At 52.9% G+C, this 25,712-nt stretch overlaps 1 protein-coding gene across 19 annotated transcripts in view; it reads right to left on the bottom strand.

Annotated features, from left to right (window-relative positions):
• TCOF1 (treacle ribosome biogenesis factor 1) overlaps positions 1-24,774 on the bottom strand; it is a 38,816-nt gene extending 14,042 nt beyond the window's left edge. For 9 of the 19 annotated variants that reach the window (XR_009563493.1, XM_030834088.3, XM_030834089.3 and 6 more), the window contains exons 1-17: positions 24,621-24,774; positions 22,670-22,725; positions 19,677-19,828; positions 17,539-17,612; positions 16,402-16,588; positions 15,767-15,840; positions 13,697-13,924; positions 12,642-12,824; positions 12,191-12,418; positions 11,809-12,015; positions 11,464-11,646; positions 11,076-11,330; positions 10,789-10,986; positions 5,260-5,397; positions 4,882-5,067; positions 4,548-4,754; positions 1,216-1,323 (exon numbers count right to left, since the gene is read on the bottom strand). Coding sequence is in view for 18 of the 19 variants with exons in the window: in XM_030834088.3 (XP_030689948.2) it covers positions 1,216-1,323; positions 4,548-4,754; positions 4,882-5,067; positions 5,260-5,397; positions 10,789-10,986; positions 11,076-11,330; positions 11,464-11,646; positions 11,809-12,015; positions 12,191-12,418; positions 12,642-12,824; positions 13,697-13,924; positions 15,767-15,840; positions 16,402-16,588; positions 17,539-17,612; positions 19,677-19,828; positions 22,670-22,725; positions 24,621-24,728 (2,772 nt within the window). In the remaining variant the exon portion in view is untranslated. The remainder of the gene's footprint in view (positions 1-1,215; positions 1,324-4,547; positions 4,755-4,881; positions 5,068-5,259; positions 5,398-10,788; positions 10,987-11,075; positions 11,331-11,463; positions 11,647-11,808; positions 12,016-12,190; positions 12,419-12,641; positions 12,825-13,696; positions 13,925-15,766; positions 15,841-16,401; positions 16,589-17,538; positions 17,613-19,676; positions 19,829-22,669; positions 22,726-24,620) is intronic. The other 10 variants (XM_030834091.3, XM_030834092.3, XM_030834094.3 and 7 more) reach the window with 3 other exon arrangements.
• Positions 24,775-25,712: the final 938 nt, after the last annotated feature.

Raw genomic sequence — 25,712 nt, 5'->3', positions numbered from 1 at the left:
ACTGCAAAAACAAAAAACCCCAGAAAAACCAACAAGAAGCACCTATCCTCATAGGTCTGTTGTGGGGATTAAACAGAATAATCAAAGTATGGGGCCTAGCACAGTCCTTGGCACTCAGAAAGTGACCAATGGTAGATGGAGTTGCTCATGGTTATTTTTCTAATCTAGGCTATTAAGGAGAGAAAGGCAGTGAGCACCCCAGCACTGGGGGTGTGCAAATGGCATCTGACTCTACCGATGGACTGATTAGCACGTGGTACATCTAAGGGGAGCTGGTTGTTTTTTCGGCTGCACCTCGTGGCATGCGGAATTTCCCCGACCAGGGATGGAACCTGTGCCCCTTGCACTGGAAGCGCAGTCTTAACCACTGGACCGCCAGGCAAGTCCTTAAGGGGAGCTGGTTAAGGAGACCCACTGGTCTGGGGGTTGCGGGCTCCAGCATCTCCGAAGGGCCTGGCAGAAGCTTTTAGGAACTTGGGGCTAAAGGAGGACAAAGGGCAGTGCCAGCTGCACGCGAGGCCTGGGGTTCACACAGAAGCTCAGACACTTGCCAGGTGAAAGTGGGCCTCTGGAGTTGGGCAGACAAGGTGGGCTTGGTGCCGCCCTCAGGGGTAGAGTCAGGGGAGGACGGCCGGCAGCGTATGAGGATGGGCCGCAGGTGTGTGAGTGCGGTCTGGGACCAGGCCTGTGGGATTCTGACAGGCCCTGCAGAGAAGGCTCCCAGTTCCCAACAGGAAGCAGGTGTATCAGCGTCTGCCCCTTCCTTGGCTCCTTATGGGTCACAGGAGTCTGGGGAAATCACTTCAAGTTGTTGGGCCTTGACTCCTGATGCACCACCACGTGCCCTCCTGCATTCACAGGCCCTCCCTGTCGGGCGGCACGCTGTGTACCTGTGCCAGCATGCAGAGCGGGGAAGCAGGACTGCCACCCTGCCTGTTCACAGCTGAAACAGCCGGGCCTCAGCATGGTTAAGGCAAGCCCGGGCCTTGGAGCTGGTGGGCGGGGCCGCCGGCTCTGACCCTACACCGTCTGGCCCTGCTGCCTTGGCTCTGCTGCCTGCCTCCCAGGGTTATTGTGAGGATGAACGTGTTAAAACAGAGGAAAGAGCTCAGGAAACTGGGAAGTGCTATTTAAGTGGGACAGATCTGCCCCCATGCCCGGGCCCACCTACCCAGCTCTGAGCCCGAGGGTCCTCAGAGACAATGCCTGGCCTACCTGTCTCGCTGGCAGCTCATCACTGCTGGTTGAGGACCCCTCTGCCTTCTTCTCCGGGGGCGCTGGGGCCAGGGTCTTGCTTCTGGCAGTTTTGGAGTTACCCTCCTTCTGACGGGACAAGCATATGGTGGGTGAGGGGGCATTTGTTAGCCAACGGGAAGCACAACTGAGAGGCCGGGGTGGGGAAACCACGGCCAGAGAGCAACGACCCTCAGTCTCCAGGGGAGATAGCATGACCCCCCTATATACACACGGGGGGCACAGCTGCTGGCCCGGCATGCCTCCCAGCCACTGGGAACACAGGTCTCCACTCTGTCTATCCTTCCTCCGGAGCTGACTCTGAACGTGAAAGGGATGTGTGAGTCAGACACAACTAAAACCTGAGGGCTGGCGTGCTGTTGGCCGGGCATCTGAATGAGAGGTTATAGTGGCCCGGGACGAAGTGGCAGGGGTGGGGCCAGGGGCCCCAGCACAGCTCACACCTGGCTGTCACAGCCCCAGCTACAAGCAGGAGTTGGCTGAGGGTGCTCCGAGCAGCTGTGATCCCCTCCTGCCCCCCTCCTCCCGGGCCAGGCGTAGACGAGGGGGGCGGGCTGGCTGGGAAGAGCCGTCAGGAGCCAGAGGATGACTCGGAGAGCAGTGATTAATCAGCAAGGCACTGCTGGTGACCAGCTCAGGGGAGCCCAGGCAGGTGCAGAGGGCAGCTCTGGGCCTCCCTACTGGTGCGAAGGCCCCACTTTCACCACTCAGAAAAGCAGGACCCATGCTGCCTGAGTCTCCAATTTCTTAAGAAAAGCTGGAAGATCCTGATTTGTGTATTTCCCAATTTTTAAAATGAATCAACTACAATGCACACTGCAACAGCCACACCCCCATGGCTTCCTTGCTCACAGAACCCTGACTCTGTTCTGGGGGTCCCCACCACAGGCTTTGGAGAGGGTGGCTCCTTCTCCTAGCCAGTCACAGGAACTGCAGGCCTCTCATCAGTGAGTGACATTTTTGGGGGGTGGCAGGGGGCGGGCAGAGCACATGCTTTAGATCTGGTCAAGGAGACAAGGGGAGGGGAAGTCAACTGGGGGATTTCCTAGCTCTTTAGGAGATGCTGCAGCCCTGCTGTGACAATGAGGCACACGAGGCATAGTGATGGAAGAAATCTGAGTCACTGATGATGCCGAGCTGAAGGAACCACCTTTACAGACACCTTATTCTGAAACATTGTGCACTGAGATAACCAATCCCCTTAGCATCTAAGCGCTTGTGAAGTAGCTCTGTTTTCTCCTGCAGATTAGGATGTCCCGACTGATACAATAACCTGTTTATAACTTTACAGGGACTTCCCTGGTGGTGCAGTGGTTGGGAATCTGCCTGTCAATGCAGGGGACACGGGTTCGAGCCCTCGTCCAAGAGGATCCGACATGCCGTGGAGCAGCTAGGCCTGTGCACCACAACTACAGAGGCTGTGCTCTGGAGCCCACGAGCCACAACTGCTGAGGCCCGCGCACCTAGAGCCCGTGCTCCGCGATGGGAGAGGCCACCACAATAAGGAGCCCGCACACCGCGGCGAGGAGTGGCCCCCGCTCACTGCAACTAGAGAGAGCCCAAGCATAGCAACGAAGACCCAATGCAGCCCCCCCCCAAAAAAAAAAAAATTAAAAAACAAACAAAAGAAACTTTACAAAAAGCACCACAGTCCAAAACGTGGCTGGGACCCTTGTGTCTTAGTCTGGCATTTAGGTCCCCATAAATGTTACTGGTAACAAGCAACTAGAAGTGACTATTGCCTACAGGACAGCTGGCCTTTGCTGAACCCACCTGACTTTACATCCCCCCTCCCTTTCCACACTCCCCTCCCCAACCTGGAGGGTCTGTCTCTACTTTTGTGTCTAGGGAACCCCAGGTCTTCCTCCAAGCTCAGCTCAATCATCTCATTTGGCCTCTCAGACACTTGTTTTCCCAGCACCATCAGAGCACAACCAGAATATTCTCCAATAATCCGGTCACCTTGTCTTGCCCTACAGACTATATGCTCCTTGAGGGCAGGGCCAACATGTTTCATCCTTTTGTCCCTATCAATAAGACAGCGTGTTCAGCAGTGGTCTGATGCACTGAAGGCAGAGAGGTTAGTGCTAGGAGCACTTACACTTCTTGGTGCTTGTTTACTCATGAAGAAAACAGAAATCTATGAGGGGCTGGAGCTCAGCGTGGAACAGGGATTTCCAGCTTCCCTTAAGAAATGGAAGATCAAGGGACTCCCCTCGTGGCGCAGTGGTTAAGAATCCACCTGACAATGCAGGGGACACGGGTTCGAGCCCTGGTCTGGGAAGATCCCACATGCCGCGGAGCAACTAAGCCTGTGAGCCACAACTACTGAAGCCTGCGTGTGTAGAGCTCGTGCTCCGCAACAAGAGAACCCACCACAATGAGAAGCCCGCGCACCCCAACGAAGAGTAGCCCCCACTCTCCGCAACTAGAGAGAGTCCGCGTGCGCCCGGCAATGAAGACCCAATGCAGCCAAAAATAAATGAATAAATAAATTAATTAATTAAAAAAAAAAAGAAATGGAAGATCTGGCCTTACAAAGGTCCATCTCCACCAGGTCATAACTGGCTGGAGCTGACAGGGACTGCTTTTCTAGATGAGACAAGGGCTCTCCAGTTTGTCCTAGTTGCCACCACTCCCTACTGTCTCTCCTGACACCAAGGCTCCATGTCAGTTGCCATCTATCACCCCTACCAGGCCTGAGCCTGTTGTTGCCATCACATGTCTGAGTCCTGGAGTTTGTCACCCTGAACTTCTTCTGTGCAAGCAGACAGAGGGAAAATGGTCAAGATAAAAGTCAGTTGCTCATTCCTTCCCTCTCCCCACTCCCCAGGCTTCATGTTAAGCTAGAAGAGCTCTCCTTGAGAGATACACATGCCTACAGGAGGCCCCAGGCCCAGGTGAGGGATGTGACTTCCTCCAGCTTCCCAGGGCCTCATGGTACCTGCATCACAGCCCAAGCCTCCTCATGGCCCTGTGACATCTTTGGGGGCTTGGCAGGAGTTGCTGGCCTAGCCTTCCATGGGGCTGGTGTGCCCACTCGTGCTGTGGAGACCTTGGTAGATATGGGAGTGCACAGGACACCTTTCAGCAGGGAGGCCTTGGTTAGGGGGTTTTTACAGCAGGTTTCACCTAAGGAGACATGGGGTACAGCAGCTGGGGGAAAGGATCCTGGGGTCAGAGCCTTAATCTGGTCTTAATTCCTTCTTCACCTGGCCCTGAACCCACGTTCTGATGCAGGAGTAGGTGGCTCAGAGGCCTGGCACTGTAGCTGCTTCCTCGTGAGGCCTCACCTGGGCTGGGGGCACAGCTGCTGGCGTCTCCCCGTCACTGTCTGACTCCTCCTCGCTGCTGCTCTCTGAGTCCTCTTTCCGCTTCCCGGCCTGGGCGGCTGGGGCTCCTGCCTTCCCAGGGGGTGCTGGGGCAGCCCCTTTCCTGGGGGACCCCTTGGTGGAGGCTGAGGCAGTTCTGACCTGGGGGGTCTTCCCTGAGGGCTTCGCCTGGAGTGAGAGAAGCGGAGTCAGGGAAGGGCGACGGGAGATGGATGGGGCATGTGTAGCTGTGCTGTGGGCAGCTCCTGGCACAGAGGGGAAGCACAGGGCTGCTCTCTGCCCACCCGGGCCTCACCTGAGCGGGCACCTCTCCCTCACTGTCCGACTCCTCCTCACTGCTCTCCGAGTCCTCCTGTGGGCCCCTGACCGGCCCCAGCTGGGCCTGGGCTGCTGCAGCCAGTGCCTTCCCCATAGCCGGCACAGACACCTGGCCCCTGCCCGAGACGGCACTGCTCTGGGGGGCTCTTGCTGGTGGCTTTACCTGAATCATGAGGAGGGAACAGTATTGGGGAAGGAAGAGGAAAGTACAGTTGCCCTTAAGTGAAGCCCCACCCAGGGCATGGCTGTGGGGAGATCACTCCCGCTTGTGCAGAACCCTTGTCCAGGCTGGGGCCACTGCTTGGCCTCCTCTACATCCCACCCTGGCACCTCTTTTGGCGCTGGTCCTACTTGCCTTGGCTGGGGACCCCACTTTGGCTTGAGCAGCTGCAGAAACCCCTTTTCCAGGAGCTGATGCTGCCCCTTTGGCTGAAGCCACTCTGGTGGCAGCTGGGTTGGCTTTGGTCTGAGTGGTTTTCACTGAGGTCTTCACCTGGAAGGAGAAAAGGGAATTACGGAAAGGAGATGAGATGCAATAGAGCAGGTAGCCAAGAATGCCGATTCTGCAGTCAGATGCCTGAGTCTGGGTTCTGGCTCCTCCGGTAATAGCTGTGTGAACCTGGGCAAATCATTTGACCTCACTGGGCCTCAGTTTCCTCCTCTATAAAATGGGAATAAATGAGGCCTACCCATAGGGACGGTGAGGATTAAATGGGAGATTCCCAGTGTTTAACACAGTGCCTGGCACACAATAAGCACTCAAACTTATTACTGTGAGAACTTTTCTTACTGTTAGCTAAGTATAAGACTACCCAGAGCAAAGGTGTTTTCCAGGCTCCCTTTTAGCTAGGTGGCCATGTGATTAACTTCTGGCTAATGGATGTAAGTCAAGCATACATTTGACTTTCTTACACACGTAGGAAATGTGTCTTCTTCCTCTCTGCTGCCTGGAATGCTGAGGTAATAGCTGGAGCTCAAGCAGCCATCTTAGTCTATGAGATGCGAGCCAAGTACTCAGGATGGCAGAACAAAAAGGAAAACGACTGTTGTTTGAGGTTTTCTTCAGCTTATCCTAAACTAAACTGATATTCAAGGAACCCCCTAAAAGCCTGTCAGAGTCTATAAACAGAACTATAGACATAAGAACAACAAAAAGCAAAATCCTTGATAAGAGTGTGAAAGCAAGCCTTGCTAATGTGAAATCGGATGAGGAATTTGGCATCATCTCAAGGCCCCTGTCTCCTTCAGAGATGTCATTTGAACAGTGATATGCCCTACAACCCAGCTTCCCTCATTCGCATGGGACCAAGTGAAATTATCAGTCATGAATTGAAGAAAGAAAACTCTCTAAAGCACGGACTATGTATGACTAAGGGTAAGGTGGTTAGCAGCACAGAACTCAAGTCATCCAGAGGAGAGTAATGTTTTTTACATAGACTTACAAAAACAAAACAAAAGATACCAAGTCTAAGTTGACCTAACAAGTCTTAAAAGTTTAAAAGGACTGAAATCATACAAAATATATTCTCCAGCCACACAGGATTAAATCAGAAATCAACAACAAAAAGAAATCTGTACAATTCCATATATTTAGAAGTTAAGCCACTTCTTAATAATACATTCAAAGAATAAAAATTTAAAAATACAACATTTCGGGCTTCCCTGGTGGTGCAGTGGTTGAGAGTCTGCCTGCCGATGCAGGGGACACGGGTTTGTGCCGCGGTCCGGGAAGATCCCACATGCCGCGGAGCGGCTGGGCCCGTGAGCCATGGCCGCTGAGCCTGCACGTCCGGAGCCTGTGCTCCGCAACGGGAGAGGCCACAACAGTGAGAGGCCCGCATACCGCAAAAAAAAAAAACATTTCAAAATTCATGAGACAAAGTTAATGCAGTCCTCAGACGGAAATTTATAGCTTTATATGTTTACATTAGAAAGAAAGAGATACAATCAAAAATCTAAGATTCCAGGGACTTCCCTGGTGGTGCAGTGGTTAAGAATCCACCTGCCAATGCAGGGGACATGGATTCGAGCCCTGGTCTGAGAAGATCCCACATGCCTCAGAGCAACGAAGACCATGCGCCACAACTACTGAGCCTGCACTCTAGAGCCCACGAGCCACAGCTACTGAGCCTGTGTGCCACAACTACTGAAGCCCGCGTGCCTAGAGCCCATGCTCCACAACAAGAGAAGCCACCGCAATGAGAAGCCCACACAGCACAACGAAGAGTAGCCCTTGCTCACCGCAACTAGAGAAAATCCGTACCCAGCAATGAAAACCCAACGCAGCCAAAATAAATTTAAAAAAGAAAAGAAAAAAAATCTAAGATTCCACCTTAAGAGGCTAGAAAAAGAAGAGCAAATCAAACTCAAAGTAAGGAAAGAAATGATAAAGATCACAGTGGAAATTAATGAAACAGAAAACAGGAAAATGATACAGAAAAATCAATGAAGCCAAAAGTTGTTTCTTTGAAAAGAAAGAAATTGATAAGTCTTTAGCTAAACTTACCAAGAATAGGACAGAAGACACAAATTACCAAAAATTAGGAAAGAAAGCAAGACATCACTACAGACCCTATAGATATTAAAAGGATTATAGGGGAATATTATGAACAAATTTATGTTAACCAATTAGACAACTGAGATGAAAACAGAAAAGTTTCTAGAAAGGCACAAATTATTAACTGTGCACACAACTATTAACAGGTACAAAATAGAAAGTGATTCAAGAATAATAAAATCTGAATATACCAATATCAATTAGAGAAATTGACTTAGTAACTAAAAATCACCCCCCCCCCACAAAAAGCCCAGGCCCAGTTGGCTTGATTGATGAATTCTATTAAGAAAGAAATAATACCAATCCAACACAAACTCTCAGAAAACAGAGCAGAAAATACTACCCAACTAATTTTATGAGGCAGTATCACCCAATACCAAAGCCAGGCAAAGATATCACATGATATCTACAGACCAATATTCTTTATGAACACAGACACAAAAATCCTTAACAAGTGATTTGCAAACCAAATCCAGCAACAAATAAAAAGGAATATACACTATGACCAAGATGGATTTATCCCAAGAATGAAACATTGATTTAATACCCAAAAATCAACTAATGTAACACATATTAACAGAACAAAGGGGGAAAAATCACTTCAATAGAGAAAAAGCATTTGATAAAAACCTAACTCCAATTCATGATAAGAACTCTCAACAAATTAGAAATAGAAGGAAGCTTCCTCAACTGGATCAAGGGCATCTGTGAAAAACCTACAGCTAACATCACACTTAAAGAGTGAAAGACAATGCTTTACCAGTAAGATTAAAAACAAGGCAAGGATGTCTGCTCTCCTCACTACTATTCAACATCTTACTGGAGGTTCTAGCCAGTGCAATAAGGCAAGAAAGAGAAAAGTCATCTGGATTAGAAAGAAAAAAGTAAAACTGCCCTTAATTTGCAGACATGATCCGTATACAGAAAATCCTAAGGAATCTACAAAAGCCACTAGAACTGGTAAGTATGTGTAACAATGTCACAGGACATGAGATCAACATATATCACAAGGTCAGGCCCAGAAGGCACCATACCACTTATCTGGCCATTCATCAAACACTGACTGAACATCTCTCTCCTGCCTTTCTCACACAAGGGCTGTCTTTCTATGATATTTAAGTCACGAATCATCTCCTTCCTGAGTCTCTGGCACATTTGGTTTTCCAGAACGGACTCTCTGACTTTGTTAATTTTTTTTTAATTAATCTTTTTTTTTTTTTGGCTGCATTGGGTTTTCGTTGCTGCGTGTGGGCTTTCTCTAGTTGCAGCGAGCAGGGGTTACTCTTTGTTGCGGTGCACGGGCTTCTCATTGCAGTGGCTTCTCTTGTTCTGGAGCACGGGCTCTAGGTGCACAGGCTTCAGTAGCTGTGGCACGCAGGCTCAGTAGTTGTGGCTCGCAGGCTCTAGAGCGCAAGCTCAGTAGTTGTGGCGCACGGGCTTAGTTGCTCTGTGGCATGTGGGATCTTCCCGGACCAGGGCTCGAACCTGTGTCCCCTGCGTTAGCAGGCAGTTTCTTAACCACTGCGCCACCAGGGAAGTCCTGTTAATTTGTTTTGAACCTCAATTCCCTCAATGGATGGTTTACTTTGAGCTGGCTGGGTGTTTCTGAGCAGATCAGAGATTGTGACTCATTTCTGACCCCAGCAATGCTAAGCAGAATAGAACAGCATTTTGCAGGTGAGGCCATACAAGTATTATTTCAATCCTCATAATAACCCCACAACAGAGACAGCTATTATCCTCATCCTTCAGATGAAGGCGAGGAAAAGAAGGTGGTCAACAAGACTCCTATCAGCCCTGCTTGTTTTAGCAGAAGCTCTTCAGACCTCTTGAAGCTAGGAAAGGCAGTAGCTACTGACAGAGTATCAGGCTATAAAGTCTACGCCCCTATAGAGAGGGACTGGCTGCTCAATTTTACCTGACAGAAAATAAGGCCCCAAAGTATGACCATTTCTGTGGCTGGAAAAGTTTTGGCCAAGATATAGCAGAAGGAAGTGGGAAAGGCAAAGGCTTTGGAGGCAGGCGCTGGTGGGGCTGGAGCAAGTCACCAAACAACTCCTCTAAGTTCCAATTTCCTCTTCTAGAAACCAAAGTAAATGAACACTGTCTCATGGTACAGGTGGGAGGCTCAAATGGGAAGACAGATATTAAGTGATCGGCACACTGAAACTTTTAAGGCATTGGTCTGGAATATGTCTGTAGCTTGGAAAAACAGGATAGGAGACTACTGATCTGAGACTCTGGGAAGGCCAAGAATAGTTTAAAATCTCAGTAAAGGAATGATAGGACCTTGGGTCCTACAAGATAATAGCGAGATCAGGACCAAAAAAAAAAAAAAAAAAAAAATCCATAAAAATGTGTGCTTTGGTACAAGGAAACAAGAAATGACTAATTTGAGTGGTTAGTGAAAAAAAGAGTGACAATTAAAAATGATAAATGGTGGGTAGGTGAACATAGGGAGTGAGATATCTTCACTTCTCTCCACTCTCCCAGGCTGGAAGGCACCTCTTGATTCTGCTCCCTCAGGGAGACGGAGGAGAACTTGCTGTGTGCAGGCCCTTTGCCGGGTGTGGCAGCTGAGATCTCATCAAATTCTCAACTCTGCGCAGGTTGATTTCCAATTTACAGAAGAATAAACAGAGGCCCTAATGGATTACTTCATTTGCTAGGACGTGGAGCTAGGACTTGACCCCAGGCAGCCTGGCTCCAAACCTCCCACCATTCGCCATTCACATGGTCTCCCCTAGTGATCCCACCAGAATGTTCTGCTTGGGGAAACTCACAAAGCCAGGCACTCTCCCACCCCCTGGCTTTTGCGCAGGCTGGTTTCTCTGCCTGGAACACTCCACATCACCTGGCCAACTCTTTCAGCCCACAGCCCACACTTCTTCAAGAGGTCTTCCTCTACCCAAAAACCTCTAGACACCATCACGCGCCACGCCCTGCTAGCCTAGGCACACATCCTCCATCTCAACCCTACTATCATACCACACTGAAATAATCTGTACATGTCCACGCCCCCCTATCTAGGCTGGCAACTCCAAGGGCCGGGGCCAAAGGAGCCCCAGATAAGTTGGCACCTGGCAGATGGGGTACTTAACAGAGCTTGTGTAAAAAGAAATCTCAGTGGGAGCTCAAAAGGTGATGAAGGAGACCCTGGAGCTCGACCCTGGAGCTCTGATGGGTGGAGGAGATGAGTGGAAGGTGTGGAATGAGGCTGAGCTGAGGCTGCTGCATACCTGGGGCAAGAGCAGCCTAGGTAAGTGCATCCCCAGCCCCATCCCAGGACGGTGTGGGTGGGGCAGGCTGGCTCCTCCCAGGTCTCACCTGTGCTGCAGCTGAGGCTGCCTCCTCATTGTCCGACTCCTCCTCACTGCTCTCTGAGTCTTCCTGCACCTCAGCTTTGACCTGGGCCACAGCAGGCCCTGCCTTCCCAGGGAGCCCTGGAGTGGTCCGTTGCCCTGAGGGCCCCTTGGTGGGCGCTGAGGCAGCTTTCACAGGGAGGCTTTTCCCTACAGACTTCACCTGGAATGACATGGAAAAGAGGCATGTCACAGGAGCCAAAGGACCATGTGGGGGCTAGCCCTGACCCAGCCAAACGAACTTCGCCTCACCTGTCCCACAGATGTGGCAAGAGCCGTCTCCTCCTCGCTCTCCGGCTCCTCGCTGCTTGAAGAGTCCTCCTCTGGCCTCTGGGTGCCCCTGACCACGGCTGGGGATGATGTGCATGCTGGCGAAGTCACCGTTCCTGCTTTCCAGGGGGCTGGTGTGCTTACTTGCACTGGTGGGACCTTGGCAGATGCGGGTGTAATGGGGGTGCCCTTCCTTGGGGAGACCTTGGTCTGAGAAGTTTTCACAGCTGATTTTGCCTGCAGGGACACAGAAGTCAGAAGCTACAGAAGGATCTTGGACTCAGAGCCCCCATCCGCTCAGGGCTGGAGCCCCACTGCCATCCTCCCCCACAGCTCCCTGTGGAGCTGCTCCCCCGGCGGGGGCAGCTACCTGGGCTGGAGTCTTGGCTGTAGGGGCCTCGTCCTCACTGTCTGACTCCTCCTCACTGCTCTTCGAGTCTTCCTTGGACCTTTGGGTCTTGACCTGGGTGGCTGCAGGCCCGGCCTTCTGAGGGGGGCCCTGGGTGGGACCTGAGGCAGGTCTGACCTGCAGGACTTTCCCCGAGGACTTTGCCTGCAGCGAGACACACAGGCTCAGGGGAGAGCACCCAAAGTGTGGCTTTGTGCAGAGACGCAGAGACACAGAGACAGAGAGGGTCAACAGGCATGGTGAGCGGAGGGGGATGGGGCTTCCGGCACTGAGCCGGAGAGAAGAGCCTGACAGCAGGGGCCTCACCTGGGTCAAGGCTGCTGTTCTCAGCGCCTCCCCCTCGCTGTCCGACTCCTCCTCGCTGCAGCTCTCCGAGTCCTCCTCCCACTTTGCCACCTGGGCGGCTACAGCCCTTGCCTTCTGAGGGAGCGCTGGGACAGCGCTCTTCGCTGAGGGCCCCGTGCTTGCGGCTGAGGCAGCTCTGACCTGGGAGTTTTTCCCCAAGGGCTTTGCCTGGGAGTGACAAAGGACAGGGTCAGGATAGGGGGCTTGGGAGGAATGTGTGTGAGGTAAGACAGGAGGTGCGCAGGGCGGATGGAGGGCAGCAGTTCCGGGTGCAGAGGAGGAGAGGCCCACAGGGTCTCTCAGGCGACGCACAGGGCCGGGCCAGGCATCCTTCCAGCCTCACCTGAGCCAGGCTCGTGGTGTGGGGCACGGCTGTGGACGCCTCCCCCTCGCTGTCTGACTCCTCGCTGCTGCTCTCTGAGTCCTCCTCCTGCCCCCTGGTCTGGGCCTGGATGGCTGCAGGCCCTGCCTTGCCACGGGGTGCTGGAGGGGCCCCTTTCCCAGGGGAAAGCATCTGGGCAGGTGCTGCTGCGGTGGCTCTGACCTGGGGGAGCTTCCCTGAGGGCTTTGCCTGGAGCGAGAGAAACAGTATCAGGGGAGGGAGACTAGACAGTGGGCGTGAGGAAACACAGGAGAGCGGACAGGGTTAAGGACACCGCAGACACCACACCACATGGTGAGAAGGCGCAGGGCTCTGAGCATGGCTGGGGTGCGTGTGGAGCGAGAGAACAAGCCCTCTGAAGGCCTCCTGGGATGGGGTGCTGGCTGTGGGACTCTCCCTCCCCAGGCCTCACCTGCAGCAGGGTCTGGGCAGCTGGCGTCTCCTCCTCGTTGTCTGACTCCTCGCTGCTGCTCTCCGAGTCCTCCTCTGGCCTCCCTGCCTTCCCAGGGGGTGCTGGGGTGGCCCCTTTCCCAGGGGTCCCCTTGGCAGGACCCGAGGCAGCTCTGACCTGGACAGTTTTCTGGGAGGCCTTCACCTAGTAAAAGAGAAAGTGCAGTTTGCTCCCCTCCTTCTGAAAACCCTCTTGTGACACTTTAAGAATAAGGCTCGAAGCCTTAGTGAGGCTCGCAAGACCCCCTGCTTCTCTCTGGACTCCCCACCTTGACTGGTGCTCCAGCCGGTATGGCCGGCCAGCCAGTATGGCCATACCTCCTCATTCCCGGGGCCTTCACAACCCCTGCCCATTTCACCTGACCACTACTGCCTCATCCCCTGTGTCCCAGTTCCTTATAGCAGTTCTCCATGATGGCCCTGCCCCAGGGTAGGCAGGCTCAGGGCTCCCAGGGGCCTTTTACCACCTGTCTCACCCCTATTCCTCCCTGTTCTCTGATTCCAACAGCTTCCCAGCCTCTCTGGCTTTCCCTTAGGACATGCCCAGCTGCAGCTCTGGCTACCCAAGCGAGGAGAAGGGGGTCCCAGCAGATGGAATGGAAGCGGATTCCTGTTTGCTAACAAGCCATGGTTTGGCCTGAGAAGCCAGAGGACCAGGTAATTAAAACTTCTCAAGTCCCTTCACAGCAGGACTAGCTGGGACAAGGACAGCAGCCCATTTACTAGACAGGGAAACTGAGGTGAAGGGAGTGGTTATTGACTGGGTGGGGTGCAGCACCTGCCCTTTGGGAAGCAGCCACTCCAGGCCACTGCTTGGACAGGAAAGGTCATTTCCAGAAGCGGGTGGAGCAAAACCAGGTGCCCTTGCCCTTCAACTCCCATAGCCCCGCCTCCCTCTCCCCAAACTCCAAGGCGAGTCTCCTCTGGCAGGGAAGGTGCTCATTACACAGTTTCTCCACCAGTCTCGGGGCCAGGGAACCAGGGAACCCTGAGGAGCAGGCCTCCCTTGGGCCTCACCTGGCTGGGTGTCCCCGCAGGGGCCCCCTCCTCACTCTCGGACTCCTCGCTGCTCTCTGAGACCTCTTCTGGCTTCTTGGCCCTGCTGGCTGGGGTCATGGCACCCCCTCTGACTTGGGGTGTCACACATCCCGCCTTCCCTGGGGTCGGGGCTGCCCTTCTCCTTGGAGACTCCTTGGCCGCAGCTGCCGAGGCTTTGACCTGTGGTGGTTTTACTGCAGGTTTCACCTGGAACAAGGTGATGGAATCAGAGAATAATCGTCTCCACCCCTGAGGAGTATAAGATGCTTCATAGTTTGTAAAGCTCTTTCCTAATGTCATCTGGTTCTCAAACAACTCCCTAAGACAGGTACTATCTTTACACCTATTTTCCAGTAAAGGGCAAAAGGCTCAGAGAGGTTAAACCACTCAACACCAGTACTAAGGGGCAGAGCTGTGACTTGAACCCATGTCTATATGGCTCTAGGGGCAGAGCTCTCAACCACGATGCTCCTCTCCCACCTGGCACACAGGGCCCAGCAGAGGGGCAGCCACTCTCAACCAGGACAGCTCATGACTGTCCCTCCAGCTACAGTATCTTGTCATGGTGGCCACCCCAAGGGCCAGGAGGCTAGGCTCTGAACCCCAGTCTTGGCACTGGCTTGCTGAGATTCCTGGGGCACATTCCTTTCCTCTCTGGGCTCTGGCCCACTGAAGCTATGTGTTTGGCTGCTGGTTTCCCAGGGCCAGGAGTGTCGCTCGTTCCCTTGGCAGGGCCTGGGGGATGGGAGCCCAGGGCGTCCCTACGGCTGGCTGTAACGAGGGCCCAACGGTGGGACAGAATGTGGGGAGCAGCCCACAGCTAGGCCCGGGGTAGCTGGGAGCAAGGTCTCTACCTTCGTGGGTGACTGGCTAAGGCAGGAAGGCAAGGTAGGAAGCACCGTGGGGGCCAGGGCAATCCATCCCTGAATGCTACTTTTCTCCCTCTGCAACACCTTTCCCCGGGTGTCCTGGCGCCAGGCACCAGCGTCTCCTGCCAGCACTCCTCCAACAGCCCTCAACCACGTCATTACATCTATTCAGCACTGTCCTCCGATCCAGGCCACAAGCAGCCATCTTTCCGAACCGTAAGTCAGGCCACCTTGCCGCTGGGCCTGTAGCCCTGCAGTGGCTTCTCCCAGCCTCCAGAATAAAACCCAAATTCCTCTCAGCAGTCCTCGTGGTCAGGCATGGATCTGGCCCCCGCCTACTTCTGACCTCACCTTGTATCACTTTATGCCTCATTCATGAAATCGCAGATCACCGTTGCTTAAAAGCACCAAACTCATTTTGTGTCTGCCTCTGCCCCTGCTGTCCCTCTGTCTGCATCACATTCCTGTTACTGTGCCTCAGAGCTCTCCACACCACATTTCCCTTTCATAATAACCATCACCACGGCAGTTAAGTTTCTGAGGGACCCCTCCACTTCCCCACAGCAGCAGGAACCCCACCCGTCCTGCTTACCACTGTTTCCCCAAGGCCTGGCGCTTGGAAGGTGCACAATAAGGAATAACCAGCGGGGACTCCTCCCAGGTCACGGTTCACAAAATAGACACGGCCACTGACTAAAAGACCTGCCTACCCCTGGCCAGTGCTGAGGCCTGGCATTCACCAGCAGGCCCAGAGCCTCCGCAGCAGCCTCACCCACACCCCAATGCCCTGGACAGCCATGCTCCTGCCCCGGGGCCTTTGCCCCGGGGCCTTTGCTCGTGCAGTTCTTCCCGCTCGAATACCCCTCCCCCTACCTCCCTCCTGGGTGAAGCCTCCTGTGCGTCAAGGCCGCAGTCCAGTGCCACCTATCCCAGGAAGGCTTCCCCCCACCTCACAGGCAGGATGGCGTCTCTTCCCCCCAGCCCCACACCTTCGCCTGCCTAGAGTGCAGGGAGCAGTGCCTGGCTCCCCGCCTCCGCAGGCCTCAGCCTTCCCAGCTCCCGGTCACCCTGACACCCTTGCTGAACTGATCTGGTGCCCCTGGTAGGTGAGGCCCCGGCCAGGCCCCCAGGAGGGTTAGAGGTTTGCAGAGGGCAGTTCCTGAGGATGGGCGGCAATTACCTCCACGTCCGTCTCATCGCTCGAGCCGGAGGTGTCTTCGCTGGAGCTGGCGGCCTGGCTGGCGGCCGCCATTCCTGAGGAATAAACAAGGAGGGACTGAGGGCCTTTCCAGACCCGCCCACCCCTCGCCGGCACCCTCCACTCCAACTACTCAGGGCCAGGTGCGAGCGCTCCCGCCGCAGCTCCTGCGCGGCTCTGAGGCCCCGGTAAGGCCTGTGATGTTAGGTCCCAGCACACGAGCGCCAGAAGCTGATGGCTCAGATGATCTCCTTCCACCAGCACACAGCAGCAGGCAGGGCAGACGCCTATTTTACATGGGAGATGGAGGCAAGCCCAGGCCTCTCAGCTTAGCCTCTGAGCCTCTGCAGCAGGCCCTGCACCCACCTGAGAGCAATAAGCCAGAAAGGGCTCCAAGCCCACCCCGGCTGCTCACACTCCCTCGCAAGGCCTGAGGTGTCCCTGCAGCTGACTCTTCCTCACCCGGGGAGGGGAAAATGGCCTGAGGTGGCTGTCCTCGCTGTCATAGAGACAACCTCCTGAATTCCAGAGGGTCCCAGGGCCTGACAAAGCAGCGCCCAGGTCTGCTTCCTCAGCCCGCACTCGGGGGGCCTGGTCCTAGGGGCAGGGCCGCTCACCAGGCTTGACAGTGGTTCTGAGGGCCGAGACACCGCCCTCCTCCTCAGTTTCTGAGACCAGGATGGTATTTGCAGAGGGCCCTGCCGCCTTCTGGGGTGACTTCCTGGTGAGGAGGTGGGCCACTGCCTTCCCGGAGGCAGGGTGTGCCGTGGAGTTCACTGTCTTGCTGGCTTTCTTGGTCTTTGCCTACACAGAACAGGAGTGACAGACAGTGGGTATGGCCTGGCAAATGAGAGCACAGACCACATCTGAGCCCAGCTCCACCACTTCCTAGCCCTGTGAGCTTGGGCACACTACCTCCCTAAGCCTCAGTGTCTTCATCTGCAAAGTGGGGCTAAAAATGGTACCTCCCCTCACAGAGGTGTGGAGAGAACCGAATTACAGTTCTTGGGACACAGCAGTTTTGCTCAGTGGTAAGGAGCATCTTGTTGTGGACATTACCATGGCCTCATAATTCTTTCTACATATTTTTTGCTAATGCTACAGGCAATATCAGGGACATAATCCTTTACGTGCCTGTGACACTGCTTTGTGGATGACCAAAAAAGGATATTCTACTTTCCAAGTAGTTTCCAGCCTAGAAAGTGATTCTTGAGGGAGTTCCCTGGTGGTCCTGTGGTTAGGACTCCACACTTCCACTGCAGGGGGCACAGGTTCTACCCCTGGTCGGGGGACTAAGAGCCCACAAGCCCCCCGGCACGGCCAAAACCAACCAAAAAAAAAAAAAAACCCAAAATAAAATGCTTCTCAAGCTTTCAGAGCCACCAGTGTCTTATCTGCTCTGGTGTCTCCACTGCCTTGTGCAGTGCCTGGAACATAACTGTATTGGTAACGATTTGCCGAGTGAACAGGTGAATGCAGGGCTGGAGGAGGAAAGGAACTGTCTCTTCCAGGTGTGTAATGTGCCCAGTGGCCCATGGCGGTAGGTATTATCCCCATCTTACAGAAAAAAAAAACTGAGGCCGACAGAGGTGAAGGGACAGACCACAATCACACTGCGACTGAGGCTGAGATCTGAATCCAATCCAAGGGTTGGGCAATTACCCACAACCCTATCCTTCTCTGACACAGGGGACTGTGTCCTACAGGGCACTTCAACTCCCACGGGCGACAGCTTGGAAGGTGGTCTCACTCACCTTGGCTTTTTCTTTCACACTTGAAGGCAAAACCATCCCCGTGGCTGAGGAGTTGGTAGATGCTAGTGCCGGGACTGCAAGACACAAACACTGGTTGGGTGAGCCAGATGAGCATGTTCTCATGGGTGAGTGGCAAACAGGCTCAGCTCACCTAATAATTCGACTGGTATGGCTGCCTGGGGCTGGCATGAGATCTGAGGCCGAGCCTGGACTGGGAAAGAGCTCGGTGGTGCATCAGCCACATCCCCCAGGAGCAAGAGAGGAGAGTGACGACATGAAAGGCATGTGTCTGCATCCCCGATGGGGTCCCAATTCCCTGGTGGCACGAGATGCTGAAGCCCCCAGAGGAAAAGGGATTGGCTCCTAGTCCTGCCGCATACTACCCCGGAGGTCCCGCACAACTCCAGGGGTGCCATTCCCACAGGCTACCTGCCACACTGCAGCCCTAACATCACTCAGTGAGACAGGAGCAGGTCAGGCAGCCCCAGGTCCACAGAGAAAGCTGCTCGAATTAAGCGGTTTCTCAGTGGAGAAGTAGCTGAACCATGAGACCGGGACCCTGTTAGATGTCGAGATTTCCAGATTCTTGTTGCTTTTACACCGGGGTATCGTCTCCTTAGAGCTCAGATTAGGGAAAGATTTCTAATGTATGCTGTGAAATAAACAGGATGTTGTTGAGATGAATGATATGATCTAATTCTTTTCCTGACATTTAATTCCATCTCTCTCTATTTTTAATCACGGAAAATGTTAAGCCCGTTCCTACGTAGAGAGAAAGTGTATAAAAGCACCCTGCCCCAACCGTTATCAACTTGTGGCCAATCTTATTTCAACTGTCCCCCCATTCGCCCTTCCCTGCTGAGTATTATTCTGAAGAAAACATCAGACATCATACCATGTTGCCCACAGATATTTCAGCATGTTTCTCTCAATGAGGACTCTTAAAAAGTATAATTATAATTCCATTATTAGAGCTTAAAAAATTTATTAATATCGAGTAGCCCGTCAGTAGGAAACTTTACAATTTTTGTTTTAAATAGTGTGTAGGTATGGACGTAGGCAAGTATGGATGTCTATCTGTATGATTTCAGATACAAAGGAGAGCACTGTAAGGCTCCCCTCCAGGAGATACATTTAGGGAGTGGAAGGGGAGCAGGCGAGGGGAACAGGAAACCTCCCACTTTTCTTCTGTATGCTTTTGTACAGTTCACAGTGAACTTGCTTTGCATTATAATTTTAAAAGATTAAGCAAGGTATAAAATGCATATTCAGTATGATCTCAAGTATTTGAAAAAACATGTTCAGGAAAAATAAATGGAAGAATAATTTGCCAAATTATATGTGGCAAGAATATGGGTAATTTTTCCCTACCTTTCTGAAAAGTAATTTTCACATATTCTATAATGAATACTCCATAACAAAGCCTGTATTTCTTTTACAATCAGAAAACATATTTAAAAATTAAGAAATTATCTTCTATGTAAGTAAAAACCAATAATGCAAAGAAGAACGATAATTCCTCTGTGGAGCTATGACCACTGTTGGTTAAAGTACAAACTGCCCTGAGAACATGGGGAGAAGGGGCTGTGAAGGCCTCCCCGGGTCACCCCTGCCAACACCCTGAAACCAGAGTGCCCGGGACGGCCTGCCAGTGCTAACCTGCACACTTCCAAAATAACAGGAAGATCGGCAACTCCTGAAGCAGCCCGTAAGCACACAGAAGAGGTGCCCGCCAGCTGCCCTCTCTGAAATCTCTCTAGCAGTTCTTCTGAAAATGTGGGCTTCTATCTTTACCAGAATCACCTGGAGGGCTTGTAAAAATGCAGCTCCTGGGCCCCACTGGAGGGGCTGACTCCACGTACCCCAAATTAGACTGTAAGGGCCCATCCATGTTTTTGTTCACCATTGGATTCCTAGCCCCTGGGACACGATGTCTGGCCCAGAGGAAGGGCTCAAATCAAGACTGAAATAGGTATGTGGGACCCTTCCAACCTTCCCTCTAAAAGGGCCGGTCCTCTGAGGGCTCACTGAAGGAGAAGCTGGAGGTGGACCCTCCCCTGGAACAATCCAATATACAACAGCCTGTTCCTGAAAGGTGCAGGGCACTGAGCTGAGCCCCTGGCACACAGCGCTCTTACTGGCTTTGGTGGTTCCTGCTTCTGCCTCCTGCGCCACCTCCTCCTCCTCTTCTGAGCTCTCGGAGCTGGTAATGGGGTCTGACACGCGGGTCTTCTTGGCCTGCAGGGCTGCATCTTCCTCTGCCTTCCGCTTCTGGCCAATCTCCGAGGTTCTGCAGGACAAGGGTGACTGGCTAGTTCAACCGGGTGACAAGGACAACCCCAGGAGAGTTGAAAAGGAAGACCTCCCCACATCCTCCCTGCCCCCAAAGGAAACGTGCATGAAGAGAGTTTAAACAGTGATGAAACACAGTGTTAGATACAATTTTGTGTTCTGCATTTTCACTCATTTCATCGTATTTTTACAATTGTCTATGAGTCTTCAAATATTCAGGAAGGGTGGACAATATTATATAACAGCTGCTAAGAGTCACTGAGCGCTAAGTGCCGGCACTACAGACACTTCACAGCACCATCCAGGCTCCTCCTTCCTCCAGAACTTGTGGCACCTGCAGTGCCCTCTTCCTGGAAGAGTCTGCCCAGGTCGGTCCCTATTGTCCTTCAGGCCTCAACTCGAATACAGCCTCCTCAGAGAGGCCCTCCCTGATCACCCCCCCTCCCCTAAGACATTCTCTGCCCTGCCATCCTGTTTCATTTTCTTCAGAGCACGTTCCTCTCTCCTGTTATTTTACCTACTTCCTGCTTGAAGCCCCCACTGCACAGCCAGGCCCCTGGAGAGGAGGGCTGGCAGGAATCTTTTCCAGCTCCCTCAGTACCTTGAGCACATAGCATGAGTCTCACGGGCAAGTGAGTTGCCCAGAGTCAAAGAGTAAGTCTCAGGCACTGGGGAGGATAAGCACCCAGATGGCTGAGTTGCTGGAACTTTCGAGCATCATCTCCCCTGACCCCAGCCTCCTGCCCCGAGGGAGTCACTGTCTGTGCCCCATGTTCTCCAGATGGGACGGATGCTGCTCTGCCAGTTTGGGATGTGCTGCTTGGGTCCCTTGTTCCCAGGGAATCTTCTGCAAAAACAGGTTTCATTTACTACATGTATCAGTTCACTCTGCCTCTCTCCTCCCAACAGAATGTAAGTTTCACAAGGGCAGGGATTTTTCTCTGGGTTGTTCCCAGCTATATCAAGAACAGTTCTGGCTCACAATAAGTGCTCGATAAATACGGAGGTGAGTGGGGGTGGGAGGGGGATGCCTCCAATGGCTAGGTTTAGCACTTTACCATTATTATCTTCATTTTATGGATGGAGACAGACTTGGGGAGGCCAAGTTTGTCCAAGGTCATACGGCTAGTTGCTGGGTTTGAACCACTAGGTTAGGCTGTGAGGTCCTCATCCCAGTCAGTACTCCTCACCCACAGAAGGGGCTGGTGGCGGGGCAGGGCGTGTGCTGCGGCTCACTGAAGGAGTTCTCTGGGGAAGGAAGTGCTGTGCAAACACACAGACACCTAGGCAAGTGCGAAAGGAAGTGGGGGTGTGCCCTGTGCTCACCTCAGCAGCAGAGGAGAGCCAAGAACTGAGGGTTGATGGGGCTCTCAAAGACCTTAGCTCTCTACTGGAAGCTCGGATCCCTTCCACACCATGCCTGCCTTTGTTTACACACCTCTGATGACAAGGAACTCACAACTCCACTGTAGCCTACCTCATTTCTGGAGAGCTCTGATGACCTGACCCACTGCTTTTATTCAGAAGCTGAAACCTGTCTTCCTAAAGCAGGTACATGTGGGTCCCACTTCAGCCTCTCGGGCCCCAGGGAACACCCCACTCCCTTTGTCTTCAAAGATGTGCATACAGAGGTCCCTTGCCTGCCCCTCTGACATCTCTTTCCCATCCCAGACGGTTCAGTATTCACTATCATTCCTCATGGGACATGACTGCAGGTCCTTCACTCCCGTAGCTGGCTGTGGTCAGGCCAGTTCATGGAGAGAACGATTATCCCTCCTTCATTTTCAAACCATTCCTCTGCTGATACGTCCTTAGATTATTCCCCTCCTTGTTTCCCAGGTTTTACAGGCATTTCACATTCAACATGTCTTTGAAATCTTTCCCTCCAAATTGGGTTCCTTCCATTCAGGTGTACAAGTCAGACACCTGGGAGTGGACTAGAATGCCTCTCCAAGCCATCCGCAGACCCTCATCTCATCCTCTCACATTCCTGGACTCTACTGTCTCCCTCCCATGTTATTACTGCCTCAAGCTCCGTCAGCTCTTGCCTGGATAATGATATCCACAGCCTCGACTGGTCGTGCCACGCTGCAGTGATCTCACCACTCTCTGCTTCACCCTTCCATGGCTCCCACGGCTCTTGGGGCAAAGACACAACTGCTCCCCATGGATGATCAGGCCTTGCATGGAGTGGGCCCTGCCTACGGTCCAGCCTCGTCTGCACTGTGCCCGCAGCTACAGGCCTCAGACCAGTAGTTCCCTCTGCCAGGTACGCTCTACTGGCCCCTCCACACCTATTGCCTCGTTCACTCCCCTACTACCTGCAGCTCTCAAATCAAAGGTCACTTCGGGGAAGCCTCCCCTAAACCCCCAAATGAGGCTAGGCTAACCTGTTTAGGTAGTTTTGGCACTGGGCACCTCTTTGCATAACCCTTACTACCACTATAATTTTACACTCATTTGTTTTTTCTGAGGTGTGCTTACCTCCCTGGACTCCAATGTCAGCTCCAGGAAAGAAGGAACCATGTATGTCTCACTCATGACAATACCTTTGTACTTAGAACAAAGCCTGGCATTCAGTAGTTACTCAATAAATGTTTACTGATTGAATGAATAATAAAAGCTGCTGAGAAGCTTTTGTCCTTAAGAGGCACTGATCACAGCTCAGTGTCCTCTCCATTACCAGACACCCGTATCTGTGACCTGGCTTCCTGGAGGTGATAACAGTATCTACGGTGGGCTATGGGGACAGATCTTAGACCAGGTTAGTAACCTAGCTGATCCCAAGCTGAGGGCTTGCAGTGTCCCTGCTGTACTCTCTCAGTCCCATTAGACTTACTGTTGCCAGTGTGTGTAGATGTCCAGAAGGGTTACAGGCTGAGTCAGGAAACTTTTCTGCAGAGAAGTAAAGAGAAAGCAGCAATCAATCCCCCAAGCACAGTAAGGGTCCTCCTTGGGCCCCACTCTCTCAACGTCATCATCTACAGAGAGGTGGTTGAGAAGGGGGTCTTTCTGCTCTGGGAAGTATGTCTGCTTGACCCTTCCAGTACCACCCAAACCTTCCAGAGACAAGCAGGGCAAGTATTTCCAGCTAAAACCTTTTAAGACAACATGTTGGTGAGGAGTACCTTTGAAGATTAGAGTTGGAATGTTCCAGGCTAGCATTTATCCAGCCCCCAGCCTCCCTGGCACTCTCCAGGCTTAGATGCCACGAGACAGGGCTTTTTCTACCCCTGACCTTTCAGAAGGCTTTCAAAAGCCAGGCTGGTCAATCTCGCCAGGACAGTACGAACCACAGCCCAGACACCGCGCTGTCAGCTCACCCGCTGGGAAGAGACTGGAACCAAATGGTGCCAGTCCTTTGGTAGAAGCAGAGGCCTTTGGAGCCAAGATCAGAAGCCTATTCTCTCTGCAAATATCAAGAACCTGGGGTGTCAAGGCCCTGCCTTATTTTTATAGCTAGCACCTACCATCACCCCACACACTGTATCATTAACTTTAAAAAAAAAAAAAAATCAGTCATCTTTCGGCTCCTGCTGGAACGTGTGCTCCATGAGGGCAGGATGCTTTTGCTTAGGTAAATGCCCCAAAGCAGATGGGTATTCTCCTTCACCCCCTGTAGCTGTTAAGTCATGTTAACTGGAGTAAGAAGGGCTACCGAGGTCCAAAGAAAACTGGAAAAAGCACAGGTAATGTCGTAAGGCCCATCAGCCTTTAGTTTCTCCAGGAGGTCCTGAGAGCAAGCATCATGACCACAGCCTCCACCACAGCCAAGGGGTACTGATTAACCAAGTCAGTAGCCACCATACCAGCTTAAAACTTCCCCGTGGCTTACCACTGCTCTTCAGATGAAAACCAAAGTAAGCCAACTCCCTGCCTCTGTCTCCCCAGGGACCTCTATCACCCTTGTACTCCACACTTCAGTCAACTTTCTGGGGCAGTACATATGCAACCATTTGCACCTCTGCTTGGAATATCCACCTCCCTTCTCTCAGATCTCAAAGCAACATCCACTTCCTCAGGAAAGCAACCCTGGATATCCCTGACGAGGGCAAGCTGCCATTCTTGTCTTAGCACCCTATGCCTCTCGTTCTTGGCACTTAAGACAGTGTTAAGTGTACGGGTGCTTTTATGGTTCTTTGATTTATGTCTATCTCCGCTACCAAATTCAGACTGTAAACTCTAAACAGTGAATTGAGGGACCGTGCTCACTATTCTGTCACCAGCACTCTGACCGCCAGATTAACAGCTGCTCAAAGAACGGATGAAGTGAAATGACTGCACCACGAGTTCGAATCCCAAAGCTGTCCGACTCAGTACAGAAGGGCTGCTAAGGGCTTGAGCTCCAGCTCAATTAAGGGGCTTCAGACTCCCTCTCTCGGCGCTCTTTCGCCCCACCAGAGCTGGTCGCAATCCACCTCTCAGACTCGCAGCAACCTTCTCGCCCCAAGGAGCCGCGCCGAGCCACGTGGCCCGAGACTTCGGAAACTTTAAACTGCCGCTCCCAGGAAGGGCGTGGAGGTAAGGGGCGCGGAAATTATAAAGCCCTGAGAGTCATATCTCACGTCCCGGCCCGCCCAGTGCACAGACAGGGAAACTGAGGCCCATAAGAACTGGGAGCCGCAGGGGTGGGGAGCAGAGGCTGAGCCTCCTTCGGCACCCCAGGCCGCGTCCCGGATCACCGCGGGTATCCGGCTCTGGGCGCCCTCCAGGCCGCCAGGGGAGGAGGCGCGGGCCTCCTCTCTTCAGATCTTGCACGCGGCCCTCGCACACGGCCCGGGCACGCTTACCTGGCCGCTCTGCTCCTTCACTTCCCGCGCCGCGCGCACAAAGCCCGCCTGCAGCAGATGCTGGTAGATCAGGGGAAGCAGCTCCCGCCGCTTCCTGGCCTCGGCCATGCCCGCAACCCACGGCTTGTCGGCTTACCTGCACGCCCCCCTCAGTCCCCGCCCGCCACTTCCCTCTTGCCCTTAGACCTCGCGCCTCCCACTTCCGGCTCCTCCTTCACCCGCCGCGCGGCACGCCGGAACATGTAGTCTTATCTCCAGGAGTGGCCGGCCCCTCTCCGGTGGGTGTAAGGGGCGGAGGCAGGGAGGACAACAAGACCTCCCATTGGCTGGGAGGGCGTGGTCAGACCCGGATACGCCTCCTGGGCCGGCCACGATTCGAATGACTTCCTCTTAAATCCTTCGGACTCGTTCCTGGAGATTTGTCTTCCACTTAGCTGTCTGACAGCTGCGGTCAGGTTTTACTCATCTCTGAACATCCTAATCTCCAGCTCTCTCTAGACCCGAACTTGCAGTTACCCACTCATTTATTCATTTCACAGGTGTTTTAGAACCCATAAACCAAGTACTATTTGTCATTGTTCATTCATTCACTGAACAAATACTTACTGAGCACCATACCTTGGGCTAGCGCTAGGCTAGGATTGGGGGATAAAAAGATGAATAAGATATGGCAGCCGCCCTCAAAGCTCACAGAGAGGAGAGAGACAGTCGGTAACCAAGCAACTATGGTTCAATGTCTTCTGTGCATTGTCCGGGACAGATACAGCCTGTGGGAGAAAGAAGGAGGGGCCCCTGACCCCAGGAAGATATCTAAGCTTAAGCTTAAAGATGGAGTAGGAATTTCTAGGTGCAGAGGAGAGGGATGGCATCCCACGCAGAGGGCACTGCATGAGTATAGACAGGAGAAACCACCCTGGTACAGGCTGGGAAACTCAGATATAAATCCAAGTCTGTGCTGCTGGGCTGTAGAGTTGGAGGGTTAAGGGAATGAGTGAGGACACAAAAGGATGGAGAAGTTAGCAGGGCCTAGTGCACCCCCTCCCCCCAGCCACAGTTTGCACCTTTGCTCCAAGGACAATAGATAGTCTCTGA

The sequence above is a fragment of the Globicephala melas genome, chromosome 3, assembly GCF_963455315.2.
Source record: "Globicephala melas chromosome 3, mGloMel1.2, whole genome shotgun sequence".
NCBI classification, from domain to species: Eukaryota; Metazoa; Chordata; class Mammalia; order Artiodactyla; family Delphinidae; genus Globicephala; species Globicephala melas.
Note: the sequence above shows the minus strand (reverse complement) of the source record. Positions and strands in the feature narration are given on the sequence as shown.